The 24,498-nt window shown below is 40.2% G+C and overlaps 1 protein-coding gene across 2 annotated transcripts in view; it reads right to left on the bottom strand.

Moving 5' to 3' along the window:
* CBL (Cbl proto-oncogene) overlaps nt 1-24,498 on the bottom strand; it is an 85,847-nt gene that overhangs the window by 31,013 nt on the left and 30,336 nt on the right. For both annotated transcript variants that reach the window (XM_047693791.1, XM_047693793.1), the window contains exons 3-8: nt 6,767-6,913; nt 4,149-4,305; nt 2,880-3,001; nt 2,410-2,547; nt 521-608; nt 35-166 (exon numbers count right to left, since the gene is read on the bottom strand). In XM_047693791.1, coding sequence (XP_047549747.1) covers nt 35-166; nt 521-608; nt 2,410-2,547; nt 2,880-3,001; nt 4,149-4,305; nt 6,767-6,913 — 784 coding nt within the window. The remainder of the gene's footprint in view (nt 1-34; nt 167-520; nt 609-2,409; nt 2,548-2,879; nt 3,002-4,148; nt 4,306-6,766; nt 6,914-24,498) is intronic.

Genomic DNA, 24,498 nt, shown 5'->3' with positions numbered 1-24,498 from the left:
ATTACACAGCAGAGCACACGGTCTAGAGCCATACCTGCCAGGACGTGAGACAGGACGTGCACATGAGGTGTCCACAGGGCTCAATTTTCACATCCTTATCGTTTTCAGCGCATATTTTACACAGCTGGAAGGTGGAGCCCATCTCACAGTATAATTCATATTGTTCCTTTAATAAAGAGAAATTGAAGAGACTACTCAGCCAACTACAGTATCTGTCGAACAAATGAATGACCTCAACCTTCAACTGACACCAGGAAAACCAGACTGCTACTCCCCCCACAAATTTGGCTTCTATGGAAGTGCCCCAACAGTGGTCACAATTCTCTCACCAACACAGAAAGCACACGATCTTGGTCCTATTTCAAGTTCTCTAGAGAAACTACACACACATAAATCCACTAGGCTAGTCGATGGTTTAAAACCTAAGTGTTCCAATCACTCTGTACTGCTCTACCATGAATTGTGTCGAGGACAAAAGCTTGCCTCCAGAGACACGGTGAGGAGGTAAAACAAAATTCACCTGGGTCACTTTGATGTGGTCTTGGGGAGTTGGTTCACATAAGCCTGTCAGGTCGGGATTCTGATTCCGTCCATCTGGAAACAGATAGCTGTAAAAAGAGTAACCGGCCTTGGGGTTTTACTAAAGACAATTTATAACTGCTGGCTAATGCAGACAAAATAGTAGCTGGGCATTCTCTCATCTAAAAGGGCAACTGTGTTGGGGTGCCTGGGTGGCTCAGTGGGTTGGTCATGATCCCGGGTACTGGGATTGAGCCCCACATCAGGATCTCTGCTCAGCGGGGAGCCTGCTTCCTCCCTCTCTCTCTCTCTCTCTCTGCCTGCCTCTCTGCCTACCTGTGATCTCTGTCAAAAAAAAAAAAAAAAAAAAAAAAAAAAAAAATCTTTAAAAGGGCAACTGTGGGGGCATCTGGGTGGCTCTGTCAGTTAAACGTCCAACCCCTGATTCCAGCTCACATCATGACCTCAGCGTGGGGAGACTGAGTCCTGCACCATCAGCTTTGCACTCAGCACAGGAGTCTGCCTGAGATGCTCTTTCTCCCTCGGCCCCTCCCACCGCTCATGCACACTCTCTCAAATACATAAATAGGCTACTTTGCATAAGGTACAAAGGTAAATCTTTGTATTTACCAAAGATAAATACTTCAAAAAATAAGTAACACAGAACAGTTCCAAGAAGATATTCTCCAAACAATGATGCTCCTTCTCTAGGCCACAAGGCCACAGGCTTTATCTTTAAACTAAGTGGCTGACAAACTTATTCTGTAAAGGGCCACACAATAAATATTTTAGACTTTGCAAGCCACAGAAGTATGTGTCCTATATTCTTTGGTTGTTATTGTTTAAAGTAACCCTTTAAAAAGGAAAACCCATCTTAGTTCCAGGCCATACTGCAACAGCTAGCTGATGGGCCATAGTTGGCCCAACCCCTATTTTAATCTATGGATAGCCATAAAATACAAATTATTATATTTTAAGTAGGCTCCATACCCAGCGTGTAGCCTGACACAAGGCTCGATCTCACGACCCTGAGATCAAGACCTGAGCTGAGATCAAGAGTTGGACACTTAACCACTGAGTTATGTCGGTGTCCCCACATTCTTAATTTAAGCACCATCTGTTTTTGACCAAAGGACTAAAATGCCCTTGTTTACCAGGTATTTAACATGGAAAGACAACAATTCAAAAGAAATGTAACAAGAAGCAAAGGAAGCCCATGAGACCAGCTACCAGGAAGCCCGGAGTGCCGGCCTGCTCTGATGTGTGGGGAAGCACCCCTTTCAGCCCCAACGCTGGCGCAGAAAATGGACTCTCCTCGTTGCTTTAAAACACAAGTAGTTTTCTGACAGCTGGTCAACTGCTAGTATTTTTAGTGCCTACCAAGCGATAATCAGTTTGCGTTCCCAAAGGAATAGCATTCTGGAATAAGTAAGAACTTACTTATCAATATTAGCAGAGATTACAAAAGCCCAAAGCCTGAAGAAATACTGCCAAACCAAAATGCTTAGAGCATATGAAGGCCACTGTGCCTGTTCTTATTAAAAACATCTAAGCACTCTAATGTGGGCTAGTTAAATAACTGGTAACATTTCCTGATAATTGGCATATTTTCAAATATAGATTTGGAAATAAGTCAACATCTGGAAAAGGAAAAAGATACAGTTTACACATGGTAATAACTAAAGCACTAGAGAAAAATCATTTCACTCAAAGAATCCTTTTAAATAACAACAAAAGTCCTACAGAACCTGAAGGTTAAAATAATACAACCTGTTAATGTGTTTCTTGAATGTTCAGTCCTGAAGACACCTAGAATCAAGTCACTGATGATTAAGTTTTATAACCCCTAAATTCCTGTATTCCAGCGAGGGGCAAATAGCAGATACTCACAAGCCTTCCCTGAAGCCGTCAATCAGGGCTTGGAAGAGAGGTTTATTGTGAGGGATCGTCTGCAGAATGTTCCCATCAGCAGTGACATACCCAATAGCCCACTGACCCAGACGAGTGCAACTCAGCCGGAAAATGTAACTGAGAACAGAGATGAACAGAACATTTTATATGCTTTTGTTAGGGTGGAAGGCAAGACAGAGACAAAAATCAAACGGATCATCAATAATAGATTCTACAGTGACTCCAGACCAAAAGCAAAAAATACGTAAGTTCAATTCTTAAGTGGCTTGAAAACATTTATCAAATCCTAAGATCTGAATAAGTCAATTCTTCTGGTAAACAGACATCAATCCCAGTGCAGCAACGGAGCCACCGGGAAACTAATCCAAGATCACATTTCCTCTATCCTGGCAGAGGTCACAAAAGCATAGAATTCAGGAGAATAAACACCTTTGCTTCCCAGCACTGACCTGCCCGGTTTGTGAATGAACTTCTGGAGCCGAGCTTTTACTTCATCGTATGTCAGGAAAGCCATGTAACCAGGATGAGTTACGGCAAGACTGTTCCAGTTCCTGAGCAAAGAGGACCAGGGCTAAGGGAACAAGAGCTCGATCAGACCACTTAGCTCAGGACATCCCACTGTCCTCAGAGCAAGGAAGAACAGAAAGAAAACCACCTCAATTCTCCATTCATTGTCACAAATTTTCAATTATATGGTTACTTTGAGAGAAATATGTTTGAGATGTAAGAACTCAGAAAAGCTAAGAAGAAACAAATATATGCTTGTAGAAAGAAATTTCATTATAAAATGAAATTCAAGACATTTTACAGAAGTTCTAACCAACAGCAGAGCCCACGTGTACAACTAAGAAGTTGCAAATAAAGGCTGATGCCAGTTGGCATACACATACTATCTTTACAGAGAGAAAGAAAAGAGCTCTTTCTGAAGCATCAATGCACGTTAATAATAACAGTCAAGAATTTCAATACAATAGGAGAAAAAGCTGGAAATGTACATAAATGTCCAACAACAGGAAACTGATTAAATAGATCAGATTACACCCATTTTCTGGGCATTCTACAATGATTTAAACGATGCAAAGAATATTTAAAAGAGAGATTATAAATGTGAGGAGAAGAAAGCACATTATATAGTTATTGTGTTTAATAATAAATAGATAAAAACTGAGTAGTGAGGTTTTTTTGCTTATAATTTCTACACTGACTAAAAATACTTTTGTACAGGGGTGCCTGGGTGGCTCAGTGGGTTAAAGCCTCTGCCTTGGGCTCGAGTCATGGTCCCAGGGACCTGGGATCAAGCCCCGCATCGGGCTCTCCGCTCAGTGGGGAGCCTGCTTCCTCCTCTCTCTCTGCCTACTTGTAATCTCTGTCTGTCGAATAAATAAATAAATCCTAAAAAAAAATAATTTTGTACAATATGTAAACTTCCAAATTTTTTTTTTTTTTTTAAAGATTTTATTTATTTGTCAGAGAGAGAGAGGAGAGCGAGCGAGCACAGGCAGACAGAATGGCAGGCAGAGGCAGAGGGAGAAGCAGGCTCCCCGCCAAGCAAGGAGCCCGATGTGGGACTCGATCCCAGGACGCTGGGATCATGACCTGAGCCGAAGGCAGCTGCTTAACCAACTGAGCCACCCAGGCGTCCCCCAAATGTTATTTTTTTAAAGAGCTCTCCCTTTAGGAAAGAAGCAACTAGTTTAGCCAACATTTTAGTATCCTACCTGAAAGAGTCGTGTAAAGATGTCAAATTCAAAAACTGAAATATAATCATTGCAGGTCAGATCAATAGTGGATTTCAGAGCCATGGCCTCGAGCCCGGAGCTGATGGGATGCACTTCGTGAAGGGCCTGTCGGAAACTCTTCCAAGGGACTATTGTCCTAGATGGGGAAGCAGGGGTGAAAGGGAAGGCAGAGTGAGGTAACAGACAATGCTGTGCACTGCCATAATAACCAAGAAAGCCACATTAAGGTCACAATATCAATTTCAATTCTCTTAAAGAAGTTAAGTTATATTTTGGATTGAGAAAAGAAAGGGAATAAATAATATATTTCTTAACTTTCTAATAAGGAAATTAGTAATAGAGAAATCTTTTCCCACTATTCTTTGGCAATATGTCATAAACTAATTCCCTTTCTCATCTTTCTTCACACAGCTGTTCTCTTTAGAGAAACATGGAAAGAGAGAGATTACTCTTTTTATATAAATGTCATCTGAGGCCAGGCCTTCACTAACTTAAAAGCTTACATTTAAACTAACTTTTTAAAAGCATATAAAACATCCTGAGTTCTTTGAGGAACTCATAATCTCAAGGCCTAGATAGGAGGAAATAGGCTTAAGACACAGGAAGAACACAGTTCTGATAGGGAGGAGGAATAAATTATTAATGTAAGAGTGATTAAACCCCAGATAAGGCTAGCACAAGATACTATGGGATTTCTATTTCTCAAGATCTTTATGTAAACACAAGCTCACTGACTCTGAAAAGTTTATGTACTCACTGCCTAGAAATTAAGAGATAAAGTGGCATTTTGAACTCTTCTAATGGAGTTATTAAGTTAAAAGGAACAAAGTTAAATTTATTCCCATCCTCTTTAACAAAGTTTTTAAATCACTGATTATTCTATATTTTACATTTAAGCATATTTTTAAAAAGAAGGCATCCAAAGGGAAATTTATATTAGGATCTGTATATACAACTAAAAAGCTGTATTGCTATTTTTTTTTCAGTTCCTCGATCCAAAATTTCATAGGCTATACAACATTTATATTAATACTTAAAAGCATAAGTGTAACACATAAATCTGTCTATATAATTTAAAACTTCTATACAATAAAAGACAATATGACAAAGTAGAAAACTAGCCACAGACTAGGAGAAGATATCTGTAACGTAAGGTAACTAACAATCAGTGTCTTTCAATAGGAAAAAGACAAGTTACTCAGTAGAGAAATGGACAAGTTAGGAACAGGAACAGGCAAGTCAGAGTAAGAATCCCAACTGGTCATAACTGTGAAAAGATGCTCAATCTCCTTTGTCATTAGGACTAGAAAGCAAAATATTATACCCAAGTCACACTACCCGTGTTAGCCCAACTGTAGAGCTATGGAATTTGTGTAGACTACTTACAGGGATATAAACTGGTATAACCACTTTGGGGGAAAGCAATTAGGCAATATCTGGCAAAGCAGAGGACGTGAAACTCTCTGATTCAGCTATTTCACTCCTAGGCATGTAACTGTGATTAGAAGCTCTTGCATATGAAGACAAAAATAATTCTGTTCACTGTGGCACAGTTTGTGAGCGCGAAGAATGTGAAACATAAACATCTATTAACAGCGGAATGGATGGGGAGAGAGACAGACAAATATTCAATATAAGAGCCTGGGTATCAGTTGAATCTACAAAGATTTCTTTAAAAAAAAAAAAAAAACAAAACAGGAAAAAAAAAAAAAAAAAAGAACCTCCAAAACATGGGGAGGTAGGTACAATATGCCCCCCTTATCTGCAAGGGATACTTTGCAAAATCCTCAGTGGATGGCTGCAAAGGCAGATAGTACCAAACCCTACATATACTGGGGTTTTTCCTATACACGCACCTATGATGAAGTTTAATTTATAATTTAGGCACAGTACGACAACAACAATAACAAAATAGAACGATTATAGCCAATATACTGTAATGAAACGTGAATGTGGGTTTTCTCTCACAGCATCTCAGTGCTATAGACACCCTTCTAGTCAGGATGAGATAAGATGCCTACATTGAGGAGATGGAGTGAGGGGAAGGACTCAAGCACTGAGACAGTGTTAGACTACTATTGACGTTGTGCTAATACACCAGGAAGACCATCAGCTTCTAGACCACAGCTGACCTCAGGTATCTGAAACCACGAAAAGTAAAACTGCCAATAAGGGGGGGGCCTACTGTACATACGCATTCATTATTTTTCTTTATGCTTTCCCATGATATAATTATTTCATTAATTAAAAAAATAAATGGGCACCCAGCAGGCTCACTTGGTAGACCATGCAACTCTTGATGCTGGGGTTGTGATTTCGAGCCTCGCACTGAGGCTGCAGTTTACTTTAAAAAAAAAAAAAAAAAGTTAAAACATCAAAAAAAAAATTAAGCAGAAGGCCACAACTTTAGCTTTAACTCTTCACAGTTCAAATTCATTATTTTGAGGGGCACCTGGGTAGCTCAGTGGTTAAGCGTCTAACTTCTGGGTCTCAGCACAATTCCAGACCCACAATGGGCTCCATGTGGGAGCCTACTTAAGAAACAAACACATAAACAAAACAAACCAAAAAACCAAATTCATTATTTTGAGACTTACTTTTCCCCAAAAGCTTTCCTCCAAAATTCAGCAGCATCTGCCTTCGTAATCCGAAATGTGTCTCCTTGAAAGAGTCCACTCGGAAAGATTCCTTTTAGTTCTGCCAGCATGTGGCTGAAGATCAGGGATAGTTTGGTTAGGTTTCGCCTACAAATGATCAGAAGTGCAATAATTAAACACATAAAATTACTTCTATTTTAAATGCGCTGAATTCACCATATCAGGTATGTAATTAATATGAACATGAACACACATTTACAAAGAACCTCTTCAAATATACTTTCTGGCAAGTATTATTCAGAGATACATAAAACTAGGAAAGAAGACAGGAAGGAATGTGCTGTTGACACTATTAAATACTCTAATTTTTATCTTTGTTCAAAGAAGGGCTTCAGAAACTCTTTTTGTCTTAACATCATATGAAAGATGCAGATATTTAACACAGGGAAGACTGTTGCATTCACTAGGTCCACTCCTACTCCCCGCATTCAAAAAGATGTCCTATAGTAAATCGAAAATTTAACAATAATAGATTTTAAGGCTTTCAATCATTCACAGGGGCGCCTGGGTAGCTCAGTGGGTTAAAGCCTCTGCTTTCAGCTCAGGTCATGATCCCAGGGTCCTGGGATGGAGCCAGGAGCCCCGCATCCCCGCATCTGGGCTCTCTGCTCAGCAGGGAGGTGGCGTCCTCCTCTCTCTGCCTGCTGCTCTGCCTACCTGTGATCTCTGTCTGCCAAATAAATAAATAAAATCTTAAAAAAAAAATCATTCACAAACAAAAGAAAGGAAATATTAAAAAAGCAAAATATACTATTTCTGCTTCGCATAAGCTACTCTGGATTTTTTTAAAAAGATTTTTTATTTATTTATTTGACAGACAGAGATCACAAGTAGGCGGGGGGGCGGCGGGGGGGGGGGGGGTGGAAGCAGGCTCCCGGCTGAGCAGAGAGCCCCACATGTGGGGCTCGATCCCAGGACCCTGGGATCATGACCTGAGCCGACGGCAGTGGCTTAATCCACTGAGCCACCCAGGCACCCCTATTCTGGATTTTTTTTTAAAGATTTTATTTATCTGAGCTAGAGACAGGGAAAGAGAGAGGGAGAGCGCGCAAGCATGCACGCATGAGTGGGGAGAGGGGCAGAGAAAGGGGAGGAAGAGACGCCTCACGGAACAGGGAAGCCCAATGCGGGGCTCAATCCCAGGACCCTGGGGATCATGACCTGAGCCAAAGGCAGACACTTAATTAGCTGAGCCACCCAGGATCCCCATTATTCTGGATTTTAAAGCTAATCATATCACTCATCCAAATTAAAAAATAAATTAATAAATTACAATTTTCAATTTGAATATCCAGACATAACAAGTATTTTCACTTAAATCAGACCTTAAAGAGGTTAAGTTTTACCAAAACAGTTCTTCCTATACCGAAACTGGAATGTTAGCATCCAAACCATGTGACAATTTCTACCTGCGTGCATATGCTACTGCATGCTTTACCCATCAGTGAGCTTTACTCTAATAACCTCATAAAGATGCCACAGAGAATAATGGAGAGTTATCGAATCACTATGTTGTACACTTGAAATTAATGGAACATTCTGTGTCAATAAAAAAAAGATGCCACATAGTACCAATTTAACACACCGGATGATGCCTCTACTTTGAGGTATGTCCATTAATCAGATTATCTTATCTTTAATGTGCTGCCACACAGAGTAAGACAGACAGATGCTTTAGATACTATTATATGCCAAACCAGCTACCGTCTGTACTTATTTTCACCTTGTCCCAATCATTAGTATTTTTATATTCAAAAGTCTATTCTTCTCTTAAGTGGATTACAAAATTTCAAGTCAATTCATGATCAAATTTGAGTACCTAAAAATTCTCTTTCACGGAGAGATTGTTCTCTTTTTTGCTATATAATATGCTGCACCAAAGACACCAAGTCTTCCTAGCCCTGATTCTTGTACAAAATGCTACTGAAATCTTTCCAGTCAGCTTTCAACAAATCAGCTTCAGTTCTAAGATCTGTCTTCTTGCACTTTAGCAAGTTATTCTTTCTAGTTTCTGATTTGTTTTCTGAAAGCACTACAAAAGTGATAATATATTCTTTGAAGACAGTCTAAAATAATTCCTATGCTATGTAGATCAAGTGTGAGATACGAAGATGAGCACTTATCCAATCCCTAAGCTCCTTTAACTGTTGTCCTCCTCACACTTTGAGATCCTTCGATTATGGCTTGTTAGAACTTTTGCTATTTTATCAAAAAAGAAACAAAAAGCAGAAAGACCAAGAATATATCACAGAATGGGGCACCTGGCTAGTTCAGTAAGTAGACCCTGTGACTCTTGATCTCAGGGTCATGATTTTGAGCCCCTCAGTGGAGGTAGAGATCACTTAAATATTTTTAAAAAAGAAAGAACTATGCTAAACAGTACAGAACAATGTGTGATATGACTAAAAAGATATATATCACACTCTCAAGGTTACCACAGACCTTTTTCTGGACTCCTATAATGTTGTCCTCCCTTGGTTCTCCTCCTGTTCTCTTAACAGTTATTTCCCAAGAATATGTTCTCCGCCACTTTCCTTTCTTTTTCCATGTGCTCTCCTGACTCTTCCTTCACATTCTCAAGCTTCAGAAACTACCCTGCAAGCGATTCCCAAATCTCAAGCCTTGGTAGCTCTCCAACTGCCAACCACATTCCTCCACTCAAATGCTAGCACCTCAAAGCAACATGTTCAAAATTAAATTAATCTTCCTTCTCAAATCTGTTCTTACTTCATGCTTCATGTTCTCTTTAATGACAACACCATCTTACTTCTCACAAATTCAAAACCTTAAAGTCATCTTGGTTTCTTCCATTTCCCTTATTCTCCGTATCGGATTTATTTGTCAATTTGCTGACCACTGTTGTCTTCCCACTTTTAAATTTTTTTTAAAAAGATTATTTATTTATTTATTTAATTGACGCAGAGAGAGAGAGAGATCATAAGTATGCAGAGAGGCAGGCAGAGAGAGAGGGGAAGCAGGCTCCCCGCCAAGCAGAGAGCCCAATGTGGGGCTCGATCCCAGGACCCTGGGATCATGACCTGAGCCGAAGGCAGAGCCTTTAACGCACTGAGCCACCCAGGTACCCGAAATTATATTATTATTCTAATATAAGTTCCTTGCTACCTTCCCCCACCTACCCTACAATTCAAACTTCAGTCTTTCAACACACATACAAAATGATGCTCAACATCACTCATCACGAGACATCACCTCTCACCTGACAGAATGGTTAAAATCAACAACACAACAAACAACAGGTGTTGGTGAGGGTGTTGACTAGAATTGAACTGGAACAGTCACTGTGGAAAACAGTACGGAGGCTCCTCAGAAAGTTAAAAACAGAACTGACCTACAATCCAGTAATCACACTACCGGTTCTTAACCCCAAAAAGTATAAACACACACACACATCTATGGTTACCGCAGCATTATTTACAATAGCTAAACCAAGGAAGCAGCTCAACTGTCCAGATGAATGGATAAAGAAGATGTGGTGTATATATGTATGTCCACGAAATGTTACTCAGCCATAAAAAGTGAGATTTTGCCATTTGCAACATGGATGGAACTAGAGAGGATAATACCAAGTGAAGTCAGTCAGAGAAAAACAAATACCCTCTGATTTCACTCATATGTGGAATTTAAGAAACAAATGAGCAAAGGAAAATAAAGAAAGAGACCTACAAAACAAGAAACAGACTCTTAACTCTAGAGAACAAACTGGTGGCTGCCAGAGGGGCGCTGGGTGCGGGGAGGAGTGGACTAGGTGAAGGGATTCAGAGTGCACTTATGGTGGTGAGCGCTGAATCAGGTACAGAACTCTGAATCACTGCGCTGTACATCTGAGATTAATTTAACACTTTGCTAACATACTGGATTAAAATAAAACATCTAATAATAATAAAAACAGACTTGGGTCTTCAATCTCCTCCTCTACAGGTCCAATCATGCCATATAATTGCCCTTTTTAAAAATTATTTGTTTATTTATACGAGAGAGAGAGCATGCGCGTGCACACACGCACACACGAGCACAAATGTGGTCAGGTGTAGAGGGGAAGCAGACTCCCCGCTGAGCAGGGAGCCAGGATCATGACCTGAGCTGGAGGCAGACACAAAACCGACTAACTGCCCTTTCAGGAGGGAAAATAACAATTTCTACAGTGCCAGCGGGACAAAACCCAAACTCAGCTTTGATCTGAAGACTTTCCACTGCCCTGGATCTAACCTACCTTTCTACCTGACTTCTTACTTTGTCAGGAATATATTCTAGCCAAACTGAATATGTCATCTTTTCTTATAACATACCACCCTTACTCACTTTCCCACCTCTGAGCCTCTGCTTATCTGGTTCCCCAGTCTGAAAGAAGACGCAGCTTAAATGTCATTTCCTACGAAGCCAGCTAGAAGTAATAAGCCACTAAAATACCCACAGCCTATTTGCTGAAGTTCTCAGACCGTCTGAACCCATCTTGTGCTTTAGCTATCTGCGCACACAGGACTAAATCCATTTCTAATGTGTATTTATATCCCACAGGATATCTGGCACAATTTCTAACCTTCATGATACCTTCCGAAAACACTGAGTGCCTACTATGTGCTTGCTGGGCAACAGGGATGGATACCACAGTGAACAAAACAAAATTCCTGTTTTTATGGCATTTATATTCCCATAGGAGAGCATCAGGTGATGGGAGAAAAGTGCTCTGAAGAAAAACAAAGCAGAGTATAAGAAGAGAGTCGTGTGGGGTTGTTGTTTTAGAGAAGGTGGTCTTGGGAACCTCTCTCCAAGAGCAGATTCTTTTTTTTTTTTAATTAACTTTTAATTTATTTATTTGACAGAGAGAGAGGGAGGGAGAGAGATCACAAGTAGGCAGAGAGAGGGGGGGAAGCAGGCTCCCCGCTGAGCAGAGAGCCTGATGCGGGGCTCGATCCCAGGACCCTGAGATCATGACCTGAGCCAAAGGCAGAGGCTTAACCCACTGAGCCACCCAGGCACACCCAAGAGCAGATTCTTAAACGAAGTATGAAGTGGGGACAACGTGAGTCTGGGATGACCAAGCCAAGTCGGCATCTTTTCAAATAATCTTATAGTCAAAGGGGCACCTGGGTGGCTCAGTGGGTTAAAGCCTCTCCTTCGGCTCAGGTCATGTTCCCAGGGTCCTGGGATCGAGCCCCACGTTGGGTTCTCTGCTCAGCAGGGAGCCTGCTTTTTCCTCTCTCTCTCTGCCTGCCTCTCTGCCTACTTGTGATCTCTGTCTGTCAAACAAATTAAAAAAAAAAAAAAATTTCCAGTCAGATCTACCAAGTGCTCAGCATTATGCTGGATCAGAGATAAAATATACACACCAAAATAATAATGGACAGAAAGCTATTTTAATATGTGAAGTAAGCCACGAGAAAAGAGAAAGTTATTGACCACAAGGATGTAATGGGGCCAGGTACGTAAGAGCGGTTCAAAGTGCTGACTGAAATAGACACAGAAAATCAATTTGAGACACTTTCCTACTTAAGGATGCATTCCCCCAAAAAGCCAGCTTACATTTCTTAAAACCACCAGAGATGCGCACCATAAGCATCACACTTCTTAAAAGGAAATTAACCATCTATAAAATCCCATGGGTCAGAGCATTTTGTAACTGATCTGAGTTGAAATTCTGTTCAATAACATTTTAAGACCATAGGCTTATAGCTGAGTGTCCGCCGTGTACAGAGCTGAATTTAATCAGGAGAATCTGTCTAAACATGTAATCTTAGAACAATGAGGCATGATGGATGTTTTAGGCTTATGACAAAGCAAGCAATACTTCGAAAATTCTGTCAGCAGTTACTTCAATTCATACACTATGTTCTAACAATTCTCCAAAGAAACACAAAGGAACACATCTCTTCTATTTTTTTTTTTTTTTAATAAATATCCTGAAGACAACACTACTCTCAAGTTCCAGCAGCAGCAAGCAATACAGGTTTTTCTTTAACTCAGTATTTGAAGAAGGAGATCATTTTTATTGCCTTTAATGCCAAACATCTACATCTAAGTAACCACAAATTCTACCGTATAGCTTCCATCTTCCTCTTCTCTTCGCTCACAACTTCCTCATAATCAAATGCTGATTCAGTATGCAGTGTCAGTTTAAGTTCAAGACCAGTGTCAGTTCTTTTCTCCCTACCTCCAGTCCTATTCTAAAAGCTAAAGCACCTTTTTTGTACCTCAGGCCTAAAACAACAGTTACATCTTCTGAGTATAATTTCAGCTAGTAGGGACTAAGATTTCTGTGTCACAAATAGGTATATTAAAGATTAAAGAGCAATTACAGTTCCTGTTTTAGCTTCTAAAGTAGAAAGATAAATACAACTTGAGAGGAATTACAATCACCGCTTCTGCAGATCAAACAAGACAGTGTTGAAACGTAGCCTTTATATGAATGAGATAAACAGAAACCTCTTCAAATGATTCCAACTGATGAAGTTACTACTGCACAAAATACTGAAAAATGAGCTATCTTGTAACTCATAGCCACAGAGTTCTTTGCAGAGAAAGAGGAAATGGAAAAAAGAACATAGTGCGGGGAGATAAATTAAAACTTTCTATTTAAAATATATTTATTGGGGGACGCCTGGGTGGCTCAGTTGGTTGGACGACTGCCTTCAGCTCAGGTCATGATCCTGGAGTTCCGGGATCAAGTCCCGCATCGGGCTCCCAGCTCCACGGGGTGCCTGCTTCTCTCTCTGACCTTCTCCTCGCTCATGCTCTCTCTCACTGTCTCTCTCTCAAATAAATAAATAAAACCTTAAAAAAAATTAAAAAAAAAAATAAAATAAAATATATTTATTGGGCGCCTGGGTGGCTCAGTGGGTTGAGCTCTGCCCTCAGCTCAGGTCATGATCTCAGGGTCCTGGAATCGGGCTCTCTGCTCAGCAGGGAGCTTGCTTCCCTTCCTCTCTCTCTGCCTGCCTCTCTGCCTACTTGTGATCTCTCTCTGTCAAATAAATAAACAAAATCTTTAAAAAAAATTTAAAATATATTCATTAACATTTAAGATGAGTACTGATAGTACCACTCTTCCCTGCTTAGTGAGAATGCCCCATCCCTTCGAAGTACAGCAACAATATTATGAAGAAAAGGACTGTCGAGAAATCAATACATTAAGGGACTGAGATCTTCTAGGAAAAAAATATGACTTATAAAACAGTCCAATATATTCATAAAGATATTCTCATTTAGGGTGCCATTTTCTGAAACTCCATTTAAATAGAGATAAATTCTATAACTGACAAGCATACTCTGTTTATTCTTTCTACAAGGGTTATCTAAAAATAATGTATGATAATACTAGAGAAGACTAGAGATTTAAAATGTTTTTCCTGGGATGCCTGGTGGGCTCAGTTGGTAGAGTACATGACTCTTGATCTCGCAGTTGTGAGTTCAAGCTCCACATAGTTGGGTATAGAGATTACTTAAAATTAAAATTAAAATACTTAAAAATAAACAAAATAAAATGTATTTCCTGATCCCCCATTAATTTACTGGGCCCTTGGGCAGCTACTTAACCTCTCTGGGCTGCCACTTCCTGAGATGTAATATAAGGGAGCTGGAACCAATGACTCTTAAAGATCTATTTCTATGAATAAAAATTTATGAATTTATGCTATTCCACGGATTTGAAACTAGAAACCTTAACTTCAGCAGTTTAATTTCACAATAGGATTGAAGAAGAAAGACTCAAGAGAAAGCAAACTAGTATAAATATCTTTATAAGATTGAGGACTAGAAATTATAAGAAATAAATTTTACAAGTTTATTTTCTTTCTGCCTGCAAAAAATTTTTTTTTACTTTTTAACATTTTAATTTTTTAAATTAAACTCAATTAAGTAACATAATGTACTATTAGTTTCAGAGGTAGAAGTTAAAGATTCATCAGTCTTATATAACACCCGGGGCTCATAACATCACATGCCCTCCTTCATGTCATCACCCGGTCACCCCATCTTCACCCCCGCTCCCTTTCAGCAACCTTCAGTTTGTTTCCTATGATTAAGAGTCTCTTATGGTTTGTCTCCTTCTCTGATTTCATCTTGTTTTATTTTTGCCTGCAAAGAACTTGTTCATTTATTTTTAAAGATTCTATTTATTTATTTGACAGAGACAGAGAGAAAACGAGCACACAAGCAAGGAGAGCAGCAGGCGGAGGGAGAGGGAGAAGCAGGCTCCTCACTGAGCAGGGAGCCCAACGTGGGGCTCAAATCTCAAGAGCCCAGGATCATGACCTGAGCTGACTGGCAGAAGCTTAACTGACTGAGCCACCTGGCGCCCAACCTACAAAGAATTTAAATGAGCTCATGTCTCATGGAATTTAAATGAGCAATTAATTGTATGAACCCACTGTGAGATCTGAAAAGTTAATCTGATCTGGTAAATACTGTTTTCTATTCTAACACTGGGAATTTACTAAATCCCAGAATGTGTGGTTAAGTTATTTTACTCAATTTCATTTCCGAAGAAATAACTAGCATCAAAAATCATCGTAGCCGGGGCACCTGGGTATCTCAGTTGGCTCAGTGTCTGCCTTCGGCTTGGGTTATGATTCCAGGGTCCTGGAACTGAACCCCACGTTGGGCTCTCTGCTCAGCCGGGAGTCAGTTTCTCCCTCTGCCCCTCCCCCTGCTCATGCTCACTCTGTGTCTCTCTCTCTCAAATAAAATCTTAAAAAAAAAAAAATCACCCCAGCCATTTCAAAATACTACCTTACATGAAAACAGTTCAAAGTTTCAGGAAGAAGTTTCTTTGATTTTCAAAGAGAAGAAAACAGAACTTGCCTTTTACCATTTAGTTACTTAGAGATTCTAAGTGATGGGAGATACAATTGGTGTAAATTTCTCTGCATGACTGAAAATTTTCATAACAAAACATTGGGGGAACCCCAATAATTTAGGCTGGAATCTATTTTAATATTTATGGGCCCAATGAACCTCTACTTCCCAGTGAGTAAATTTCAAAATGATTAGCACTTTTGATACAATGATTAACAAACAAGCTATAGAACATTATATAGTATCATCTTTTTTTTTTTTAAGATTTTATTTTATTTATTTAACAGAGAGAGAGAGATCACAAGTAAGCAGAGAGGCAGACAGAGAGAGAGAGGAGGAAGCAGGCTCTCCGCTGAGCAGAGAGCCTGATGCGGGGCTCGATCCCAGGACCCTGGGATCATGACCTGAGCCGAAGGCAGAGGCTTTAACCCACTGAGCCACCCAGGTGCCCCATTATATAGTATCATCTTGAAGTTGTAAAATCTTCCCCAAAATGAGGTCACAGCGATAACCCATTTTTTGCCCTTCAGCCAGCAGTGTGAGGTAAAGGCCCCATATGGAGGACGATAAATTGATTATACCGATGAATGGTGAAACGATCGATGCTTGTAAGAATTTCATTTACTGCCACCATTTCAGCGATAACTATGCTGCTTTCCTCTTCAATGAACCCTGAGAACCTTATATGCAAACACAGTGTCATCCAAAGAATGCTGAGAGCATACTGGGGTGAACATTCTAACTGGGCAGCAGCACTCCTGCTCACAGTAATCAGCTTTAAAAATAGATAGAACGGAACTTCTTTCAACAAGCTCCACAGGAAGTCAATAAAGTACTGTTTAACTCTTATCTGCTTAAACTGCTTTAAAAAGGGGGGGAGGGGTGGTGGCAAAGCCAGAACCATCACCTACAAAAGGAGTCCTGAGCCAGTATCTCTAAAAAATATCTATGACCTTTTTTTTTTTCCAAATACAAAACACATATTAAATGTACCTGTTGCTATACTTGTGGCCATCCTTTTTAAGACCCCCAAGTTACATGTAACAGATTACCATCACAGCATTAACCATCCACAGCATTTTCAGCTCCCTGTTTCACAGCACTAAAAGCTGAAGGGACACTAATCTAATTCACCGGATGAATGGGAAGGCAGCAGCCCATGTGAGAATCTCCAGTACTCCCCTCACACTTCTAACAAATTAATCTTAAGCCACAGACTCAATCTCATTACTACCCCCTACACAAAAATCTTCACAGACTTCCCAATAACCACCAAAAAAGTTCAAGGTGCTCAGCTTACAAATCAGAGCACTTACAATAGGGTCCTGATTCATCCTTCTAAACACACATGACTCATTATTTCCCCCCAAATCCTGTACTTTCCAGGGCCCCGCACCTTTCTTGATGGTGTTACGTCAACAATATATGCCTCTATTTCTAACAGTTAACCTTAAGAGCTTACTACGTATCAGATGCTTTGCAAGGCTACATATATACCTCATTTAATTCTCATAATAGCGCTTTGAAATAGGAATTACTAATACTATGACACAAATGAGAAACAAAGACTTAGTGATGTTAAATAACTTGCCCAAGGTCACAGAGCTAGTAAATGGCAAAGCTGGTCTACTGATTGAAGAGCCCAGACTGGTCAGTATGATGCAGATTTCCTTTCTATCGCCTACGGTTACTGAACTCCTGCCCAAAGTCCGTCTCAAATGCTATCTCCCCAGTATGTGTAGTGGGGCGGGCAGGTGTGGGACATTCGCCTGTCTTTATTTTATGTCCATTCTCCAATCTCAGACCCCAAAGCACCTTGCTCATACTCAGCACAAGCTCTACCATGTTCTGCTTTGTATCCATTGTCTTAGTCCCCAACTGGACAACTCCTTGTGGGCAGGGACGGTGTCTCACATACTTTGTCTCCTGCAGTAGTGAGCACACTGCCTTGCACCTAACAGGCATTCAATAAATTTGTAGAACTGAACGGGAAAATATTACTTTTTTTAAATAAACATTTTACTCTGGAACCTTAGATTTATAAAAGAAGTTGAAAGATACTACAGAATTTCCCATACAGCCCTCATTCAGTTTCAGTTTCCCTTAATAGTATTAACACCTTATATTACTGTGGTTCATTTGTGAACACTAACAAACCAACATCCGTATGGTCCTATCAACTGAACCGCAGACTTTATGCAGGTCTTGCCTGGTTTTTTCCATTAATGCCCTTATTTGTTTCAGGATCCAATCCAGGATACACAACATTTAACATCACATCTCCTTACTCTCCTCTGGTCTGAGATAGTTTCTTAGTCTTTGTTCTTCTTCGACCTCACAGAGTTTTGAGGGGTTCCTGTCGGGTATTTTGCAGAACATCCCCCGATGTGCTTAGCTGATGTTAAGCTAGTATTTTTGATGAGGCCTGAGTTCACAGAGAGAATCCCACAGAAGTGAGATGCCCTTCTCATCACATCCTATCAGGGGCTACATGAAGTCCACATGGCATCACTGGTGATGCCAACCTTGATCACTGGGGTTAATGCCAGGAGTGTTTGGCATGCTTCTCCACCGGACAGTTACTAGTGGACAAGATTTCCTTTTTCACCGACAGTCGTCCTTTCCTAACTCATCTGAAACAAGATCATTTATACTAGAGACAATATTTGAAAATAATTATTTCCTAAAGAGTTTAAGAACATAACCTGACTTCCCTGTATTTCAACATAACCTTTGAATTTATTCAACTCAAGTTTTGAAAGGTAAGTATATAAGCTATTACAGACACTGAAGCATTTGTCTGCAGCTAAAAGTGTATTAACCCCAAGAACTGATTACTTCCTCTCCATACCAGTTCTTTAAAGAATATGCAAGCTCTTACGTAACAAAATGCAAAAAGAAAAATCTCTAAAACTTCTCAAACCTTCTCACTAGCAAATGACAAAACCACCAAGTTGCTTTCAGAAAGCCTGTCTTATGAACTTAAAAAATGTATTTAAAAATATATGGATACGCAGACAGACAAAACAACTTATACTGAGCAGGAAACAGCTCTAACAGAATCTAATCAAATATGCAGAAAGTCTATCTGGTTATCATTAATTATTTACCTCCTAAATGTATGACACATTAGACATTTAAATATACGGTTTCTCTGAAAATACAGAGTAGCTACTAAAACTTTAGTATCCTCAAAACAGGGGAAGAAATATGGAATTTTGTGTAACTATCTGAATCTAAGACTTTTGAAGGGATCAAAACTGGAGAAATCCTCACAACTGCCATTCTCTTCTCATTTTCCATGAAAAATAATCCTCCTTGGGATTCCTGGGTGGTTCAGTCTGTTAAGTGTCTGCCTTCAGCTCAGGTCATGATCCCAGGGTCCTGGGATAGAGCCCCACATCAGGCTCCCTGCTTGGCCAGAAGTCTGCTTCTCTTCTCTCCCACTCCCCCTACTTGTATCCCTGCTCTCGCTGTCCCTCTGTCAAATAAATAAATAAAATCTTTTAAAAAAGAGGAGGGGCAAAACAAATCCAGGGCACATGGCTAGCTCAGTTGGAAGAGAGTGCGACTTTTGGTCTCAGGGTCATGAGTGGGAGCCCATACTGGGTGTAGAGATTACTTAAAATATATACATAAATAAATTTTAAAAAGGCAGAACAAATCCATGTGAACAGTTATTTTGAAAATACTGGCCAATCAATGTCCCAAGCAAACTACCTTTATAAGAAAATCATGCTAATTTTGTATATTCTCACCTAAGGCAGAAAGTAATGCCCTCTCTTTGAGACCCAGTCCTTGTCAGCATCTTTTATACAGACTCGAAAATGCACTTAGCATCTCAGCACAGCTTCATAGATTGTAGGATTTCAGGGGCTGTGCCACCTACCCAGTGGCATCTATCCTACTTCCCAACAGGAAAATGCACATTTGAGCCACCCACGGGTATCGAAGCCACCACACAAGAGTAAACAGTATTTACTGTGTGCAGTAAGTTCAGCAAAGTAAAACACATATGATAAAATGTCAACAGGGTCAAGGTGCAGAGGTATATTCACATATAAGGAAAAATAAAGAAAAAAAAAATCACAAATGTACCTTGAATAGAATATTAGATATCTGAAAGCTATGTGAGAACGCAAACTTAAACCGATCATGATGAACTGGTAGAAACTGAATGGTACTTGAAAAAGTGATGTGGGGCGCCTGGGTGGCTCAGTGGGTTAAGCCTCTGCCTTCGGCTCAGGTCATGCTCTTAGGGTCCTGGGTTCAAGCCCCGCATCGCATCTCGGGCTCTTTGCCCAGCAGGGAGCCTGCTTCCTCCTCTCTTTCTGCCTGCCTCTTTGCCTACTTGTGATCTCTGTGAAATAAATAAATGAAATCATTAAAAAAAAAAAAGAAAAAGAAAAAGTGATGTGTTTTGCATGTGAAAGAAGGAGGGGAGGGTTTAAACAAAGAGAGGAAACCAAAAAATGGTAACTGAAAAAATGAATTGGTAAAAATCTTCAGAATGCAGCAACTCTTAAAATCTTAACATCTAATTCTGTTCTGTCTCAACATCAAATTAGACACACAATATAGAAGGCATTTTAATAAGGAATACAGTGAACTCTAGTCCAATAACTTTTACTAATTCACTCATTCCACAAATACTGAAAGCCTACTCTATGGCAAGCACTGTTCTTAAGCTTACAAATTTAGGGGAAATGGACTATTTCATTTCAAACGCTGAGTAAACCACAACCATTAAACAGAGTAGGTATCAAAAGTCCCTCCCCAGCCCTCAGAGACATAGCAATGCACGCACATGTGCACAAGCATGCCCATTAGACCATAACAGAACTACAGAAGAAATTTTTGCTAGATATTCCCCACAAAAGCAAATTCTTATTTTTGCAAATTGTCACAAAATCAGAAAGAATTAAATCACTGTGATTACTTCCATAATCAAACACAAGAAAAAAATGACATGCCAGTTTCACTTACTAATATAATATATTATATAGGTGAATAAGTCATAAATGATTGTTAGTTATATATTTATATATTTATATATTATACATACTAATACAACACATTACATAGATTAAAAAATCATAAGTGATTGCTTCATTTTTAAAATAAAGATTTTCTTTATTTTAGAGACACAGAATGTGAGCAGAGGGAGAGGGAAAGATAGAGAATCTCAAGCAGACTGCACTGAGTGTGAAGCCAGACATGGGACTCGATCTCACAACCCTGAGATCATGACTTGAGCCAAAATCAAGAGCTGGATGCTCAGTCGACTGAGCCACCCAGGAGCCCCAGAATCATAAATGATTGTTAAATAGAGTCCAGTGAGCATTTATACATCATTACAAACTAGAGATAATCCAAGCAACGCAAGGATAGTTTAACTTTGCCGATCTATAACCATAATTCATTGTAACAACTGCGCATAGAGAAACACAACATGGAGGCACCTGGGTGTCTCAGCTGGTCAACTCTTGATTCTGGCTCAGGCTGTAATCTCATGGTCGTGAGATCCAGACCCACGCTGGGCTCTGCGCTCAGCAGGGAGTTTGCTTGAGATTCTCTCTCTCCCTCTGTCCCTCCCATTCAACTCCACCCCTGTCAGCTCTCTTAAATAAATCAAGAAAGAAAAGAGAAGAGAAGGGAAAAGGAAAGAAAAACAAAACATGTTCAGTTCACAGAGCCAGTGAGTTCTTACGTCTATAGCAGTCCAGTCACCACTGTGGTCCCAGCTCCCACCATCTCACCAGGACGACTGGTTTAGCTCCTGACTGGTCATCCTGTACTCTCTGGCAATGAGCTCAGCAATGAGCTATACAGGACCAAGGGTTCCTCCTTCCCCTCCCTCTGCCAGAAGGGGTTTCTACTAAACCCCTTCCCAAGGGTTCCCACAGTCTCTAGGTGCTCGACAGATGGTTCTCAGTAACTCCTAGAAACAGGTGGTTCCTAGACTTCGCCTTTTTACCTCACTCACCACAATTAACCCCATAAAAAGAGAGGACAGGGTGGGTTGGGAGACAGAGTCTCTTTCCTGAAGCCCAGTCTCACAGAACAGCCAGGTGTGCCCCAACCTGAGCACTCCTCTCCACAGGACACCAAGAAGAGGGGGTCTATGTTCCTGTCATCCTTCTACCCATGAACTCCAGCCTGACCTTCACCTGCAGCCCACTGAGAGCAAGTTCTCAGAACTACTTGCTGACCGAACACTTGCAGCAAGAAAACTTCAACAGCCTTTGCATTAGGACACTCACTGCTTCTGAAAAGGTGATGGTAAAGCATACATGAGATCAAAATGACTATTTAACCATTTTTAAGTGTATAATTCAGTGGACAGAGCACTCAATACTTTTCTTCTTCCCTTATTTTTCACTGACTATGGATCTCTGCTTTTTTTCCTTAAGATTTTATTTATTCATTTGACAGAGACAGAGAACATAAGCAAGGGGAGGAGCGGGCAGAGGAAGAGGGAGAAGCAGGCTCCCTGCCCAGGGAAGCGAAACCCAATGGGGGTCTCAATGCCAGGACCTAGGATCAGGACCTAAGCTGAAGACAGACACTTAACCAACTGAGCCACCCAGGTGCCCCTCTAATTCTTTTGTTTTTTAAAGCAAATACTGGGGCACCTGAGTGGCTCAGTCAGTTAAGTGTCTGCTGCCTTGGCCTGAGGTCATGATCCCAGAAGTCCTGGGTTCGAGTCCTGTATCGGGCTCCCTGCTCAGCGGAGAATCTGCTTCTCCTCTCCCTCTGCAGCTCCCCCAGCTTGTGCTCTCTCGCTCGCTATCAAATAAATACAATCTTTAAAAGAAAGAAAAAGCAAATACTTAGGTCTGCTGTGAACGATGCATTATTCTAAGTGTTTTCCAAATATTACCGTATTTATTATAACACGATGGTCCCAGAACACCTTTAAGTGAGACAGCTGAGGCAAAGAGCAGTACCTGGTCTCAAGGCATAGACAGTGAATGGCAGAGGGCTCCACTCTGGGCAATCCAGCTCACACATACAGTCCTACTTACATCTAATTCTGTTCTGTCTCAACATCCCTGCTCAACGTGCCATATTTCCCAACACACGCTCGTGTCACTGCCTGAGAAACTGAGAAACTGTGCTATATAAGGCAGGGCCTTAATGATCATTCAGGATCTGCAAGTGAAGATTTAATCTACAAAACCCTGATCCAGTGATTAAAAGGTAAAATAGTATTCACCCACATAGAGATAGATCTAAAGATCCCCAGCACAAAGGTTCAGGCAGAGAATTTAGCTCACAGTTACAACAAGTAACAATGGAGGATTCTCTTTCCTAAGTGCCTTTTTTAATCATGCTCTTTGAAGTCCGAACAGGAGAATTAAAAAAAAAAAAAAAAAAAAAAAAAAAAGGATACTATTATCTGGATCAACTTTACCCAGGAAATACAAGTCAACCATTTTAAATGTAAATAACTGGGGAAGAAGTTCTAAGAATGAAACGAGTTGAAGAACACTAAACTCTGAATGCTTAAACTTGGATTTCAACCATCCAGGTATATTGTATTAGACACTGAAGCGGGGTGAGTGTTTTGCATGTGAAAGGAGGAGGGGGAGGGTTTAAACAAAGAGAGGAAACAAAAATGTTAGCGAAGCCTCCTTATTCCGTTTCTTTGACAAATTTAAAACACTGGATTTAAGCTTTCTGGGGGAAAAGACATGTATTTTAATATACAGTAAGTAAAAAATTAAGCTGCCAGGATTAAAGTACACAATGCATTTTCAAACTACTAGGTATCGCCAGCAAGCATTTGCTCCTTCGTACACTACAGCCTGGCAAAAAAGACATTCTTGGAGCCAGTTTTTGACCTTGTTCTTTAAGATGTTCTAATTTAAATGCAGTTGTGCACTTCCCAAGTATTATGGTTTTAGAGCAAGACTTGGCTGGCACTAGTAGAACGAAGTGATTAGAAAAAGCTTTTACACATTCTACTTGACATTCGCTGCCTACTTCTCTATAATGTTCTGGTTTTCTAAAAGTTATCACAGATTCTTTGAGAGGAGGCAAGGGAGAGCCTCATGTTCCCTCTATTTGCATAACCAAGCTTACATCCAATACAAAATATTTGGGGTAAGATTGTTATGTAAAGAAAGAATCCTGTGGTAAATCACACTATTGAGTATTTGTGTGTGCAAAAGACATACCAATTAAAAGATGTATTCATGTCTGAGTCTACGTGGTTTACTATTTCATATGATACTTGAAGTGTTACCTCCAAGAGACCATTTCTGTAATATGGAGTGGAATATACCGTTACCATTCCTCTACATTCAAAGAAAACCAAAGTAATTAGTAATAAACATTTGGGAAACTAGCTTTAAAAGAAAAAAAGAAAGAAAGAAAGAGAAAGGAGGTTCTGGCACTTAATTAGCTACTCATCCTCGGGTAACTTATTCTAACTCTCAGTAATACAAAAATGCCTGCTCTGGTCCTCTGCCCATTTTTTAGTCAGATTATTTGTATTTCTGGTCTTGAGTTGCAGGGAATCTTTATGTATTTTGATAACTAACCCCATATTGGATATGTCACTTGCAGATATTTTTCTCCCCTTCAGCGGGTTGCCTTTTCGTTTTGTTGATGGTTTCCTTCACTGTGCAAAAGTTTTTTGTTTTTTTTTTTTTTTCAGCATAACAGTATTCATTATTTTTGCACCACACCCAGTGCTCCATGCAATCTGTGCCCTCCACAATACCCACCACCTGGTGCCCCCAACCTCCCACCCCCCACCCCTTCAAAATTCCCAGATCGTTTTTCAGAGTCCATAGTCTCTCATGGTTCACCTCCCCTTCCAATTTCCCTCAACTCCCCTCTCCATCTCCCCT

This window comes from Lutra lutra, chromosome 10 (assembly GCF_902655055.1).
Source record: "Lutra lutra chromosome 10, mLutLut1.2, whole genome shotgun sequence".
In the NCBI taxonomy this organism is placed as follows: Eukaryota; Metazoa; Chordata; class Mammalia; order Carnivora; family Mustelidae; genus Lutra; species Lutra lutra.
The sequence above is the reverse complement of the archived record's forward strand: the minus strand, read 5'-3'. Positions and strand labels throughout refer to the sequence as shown.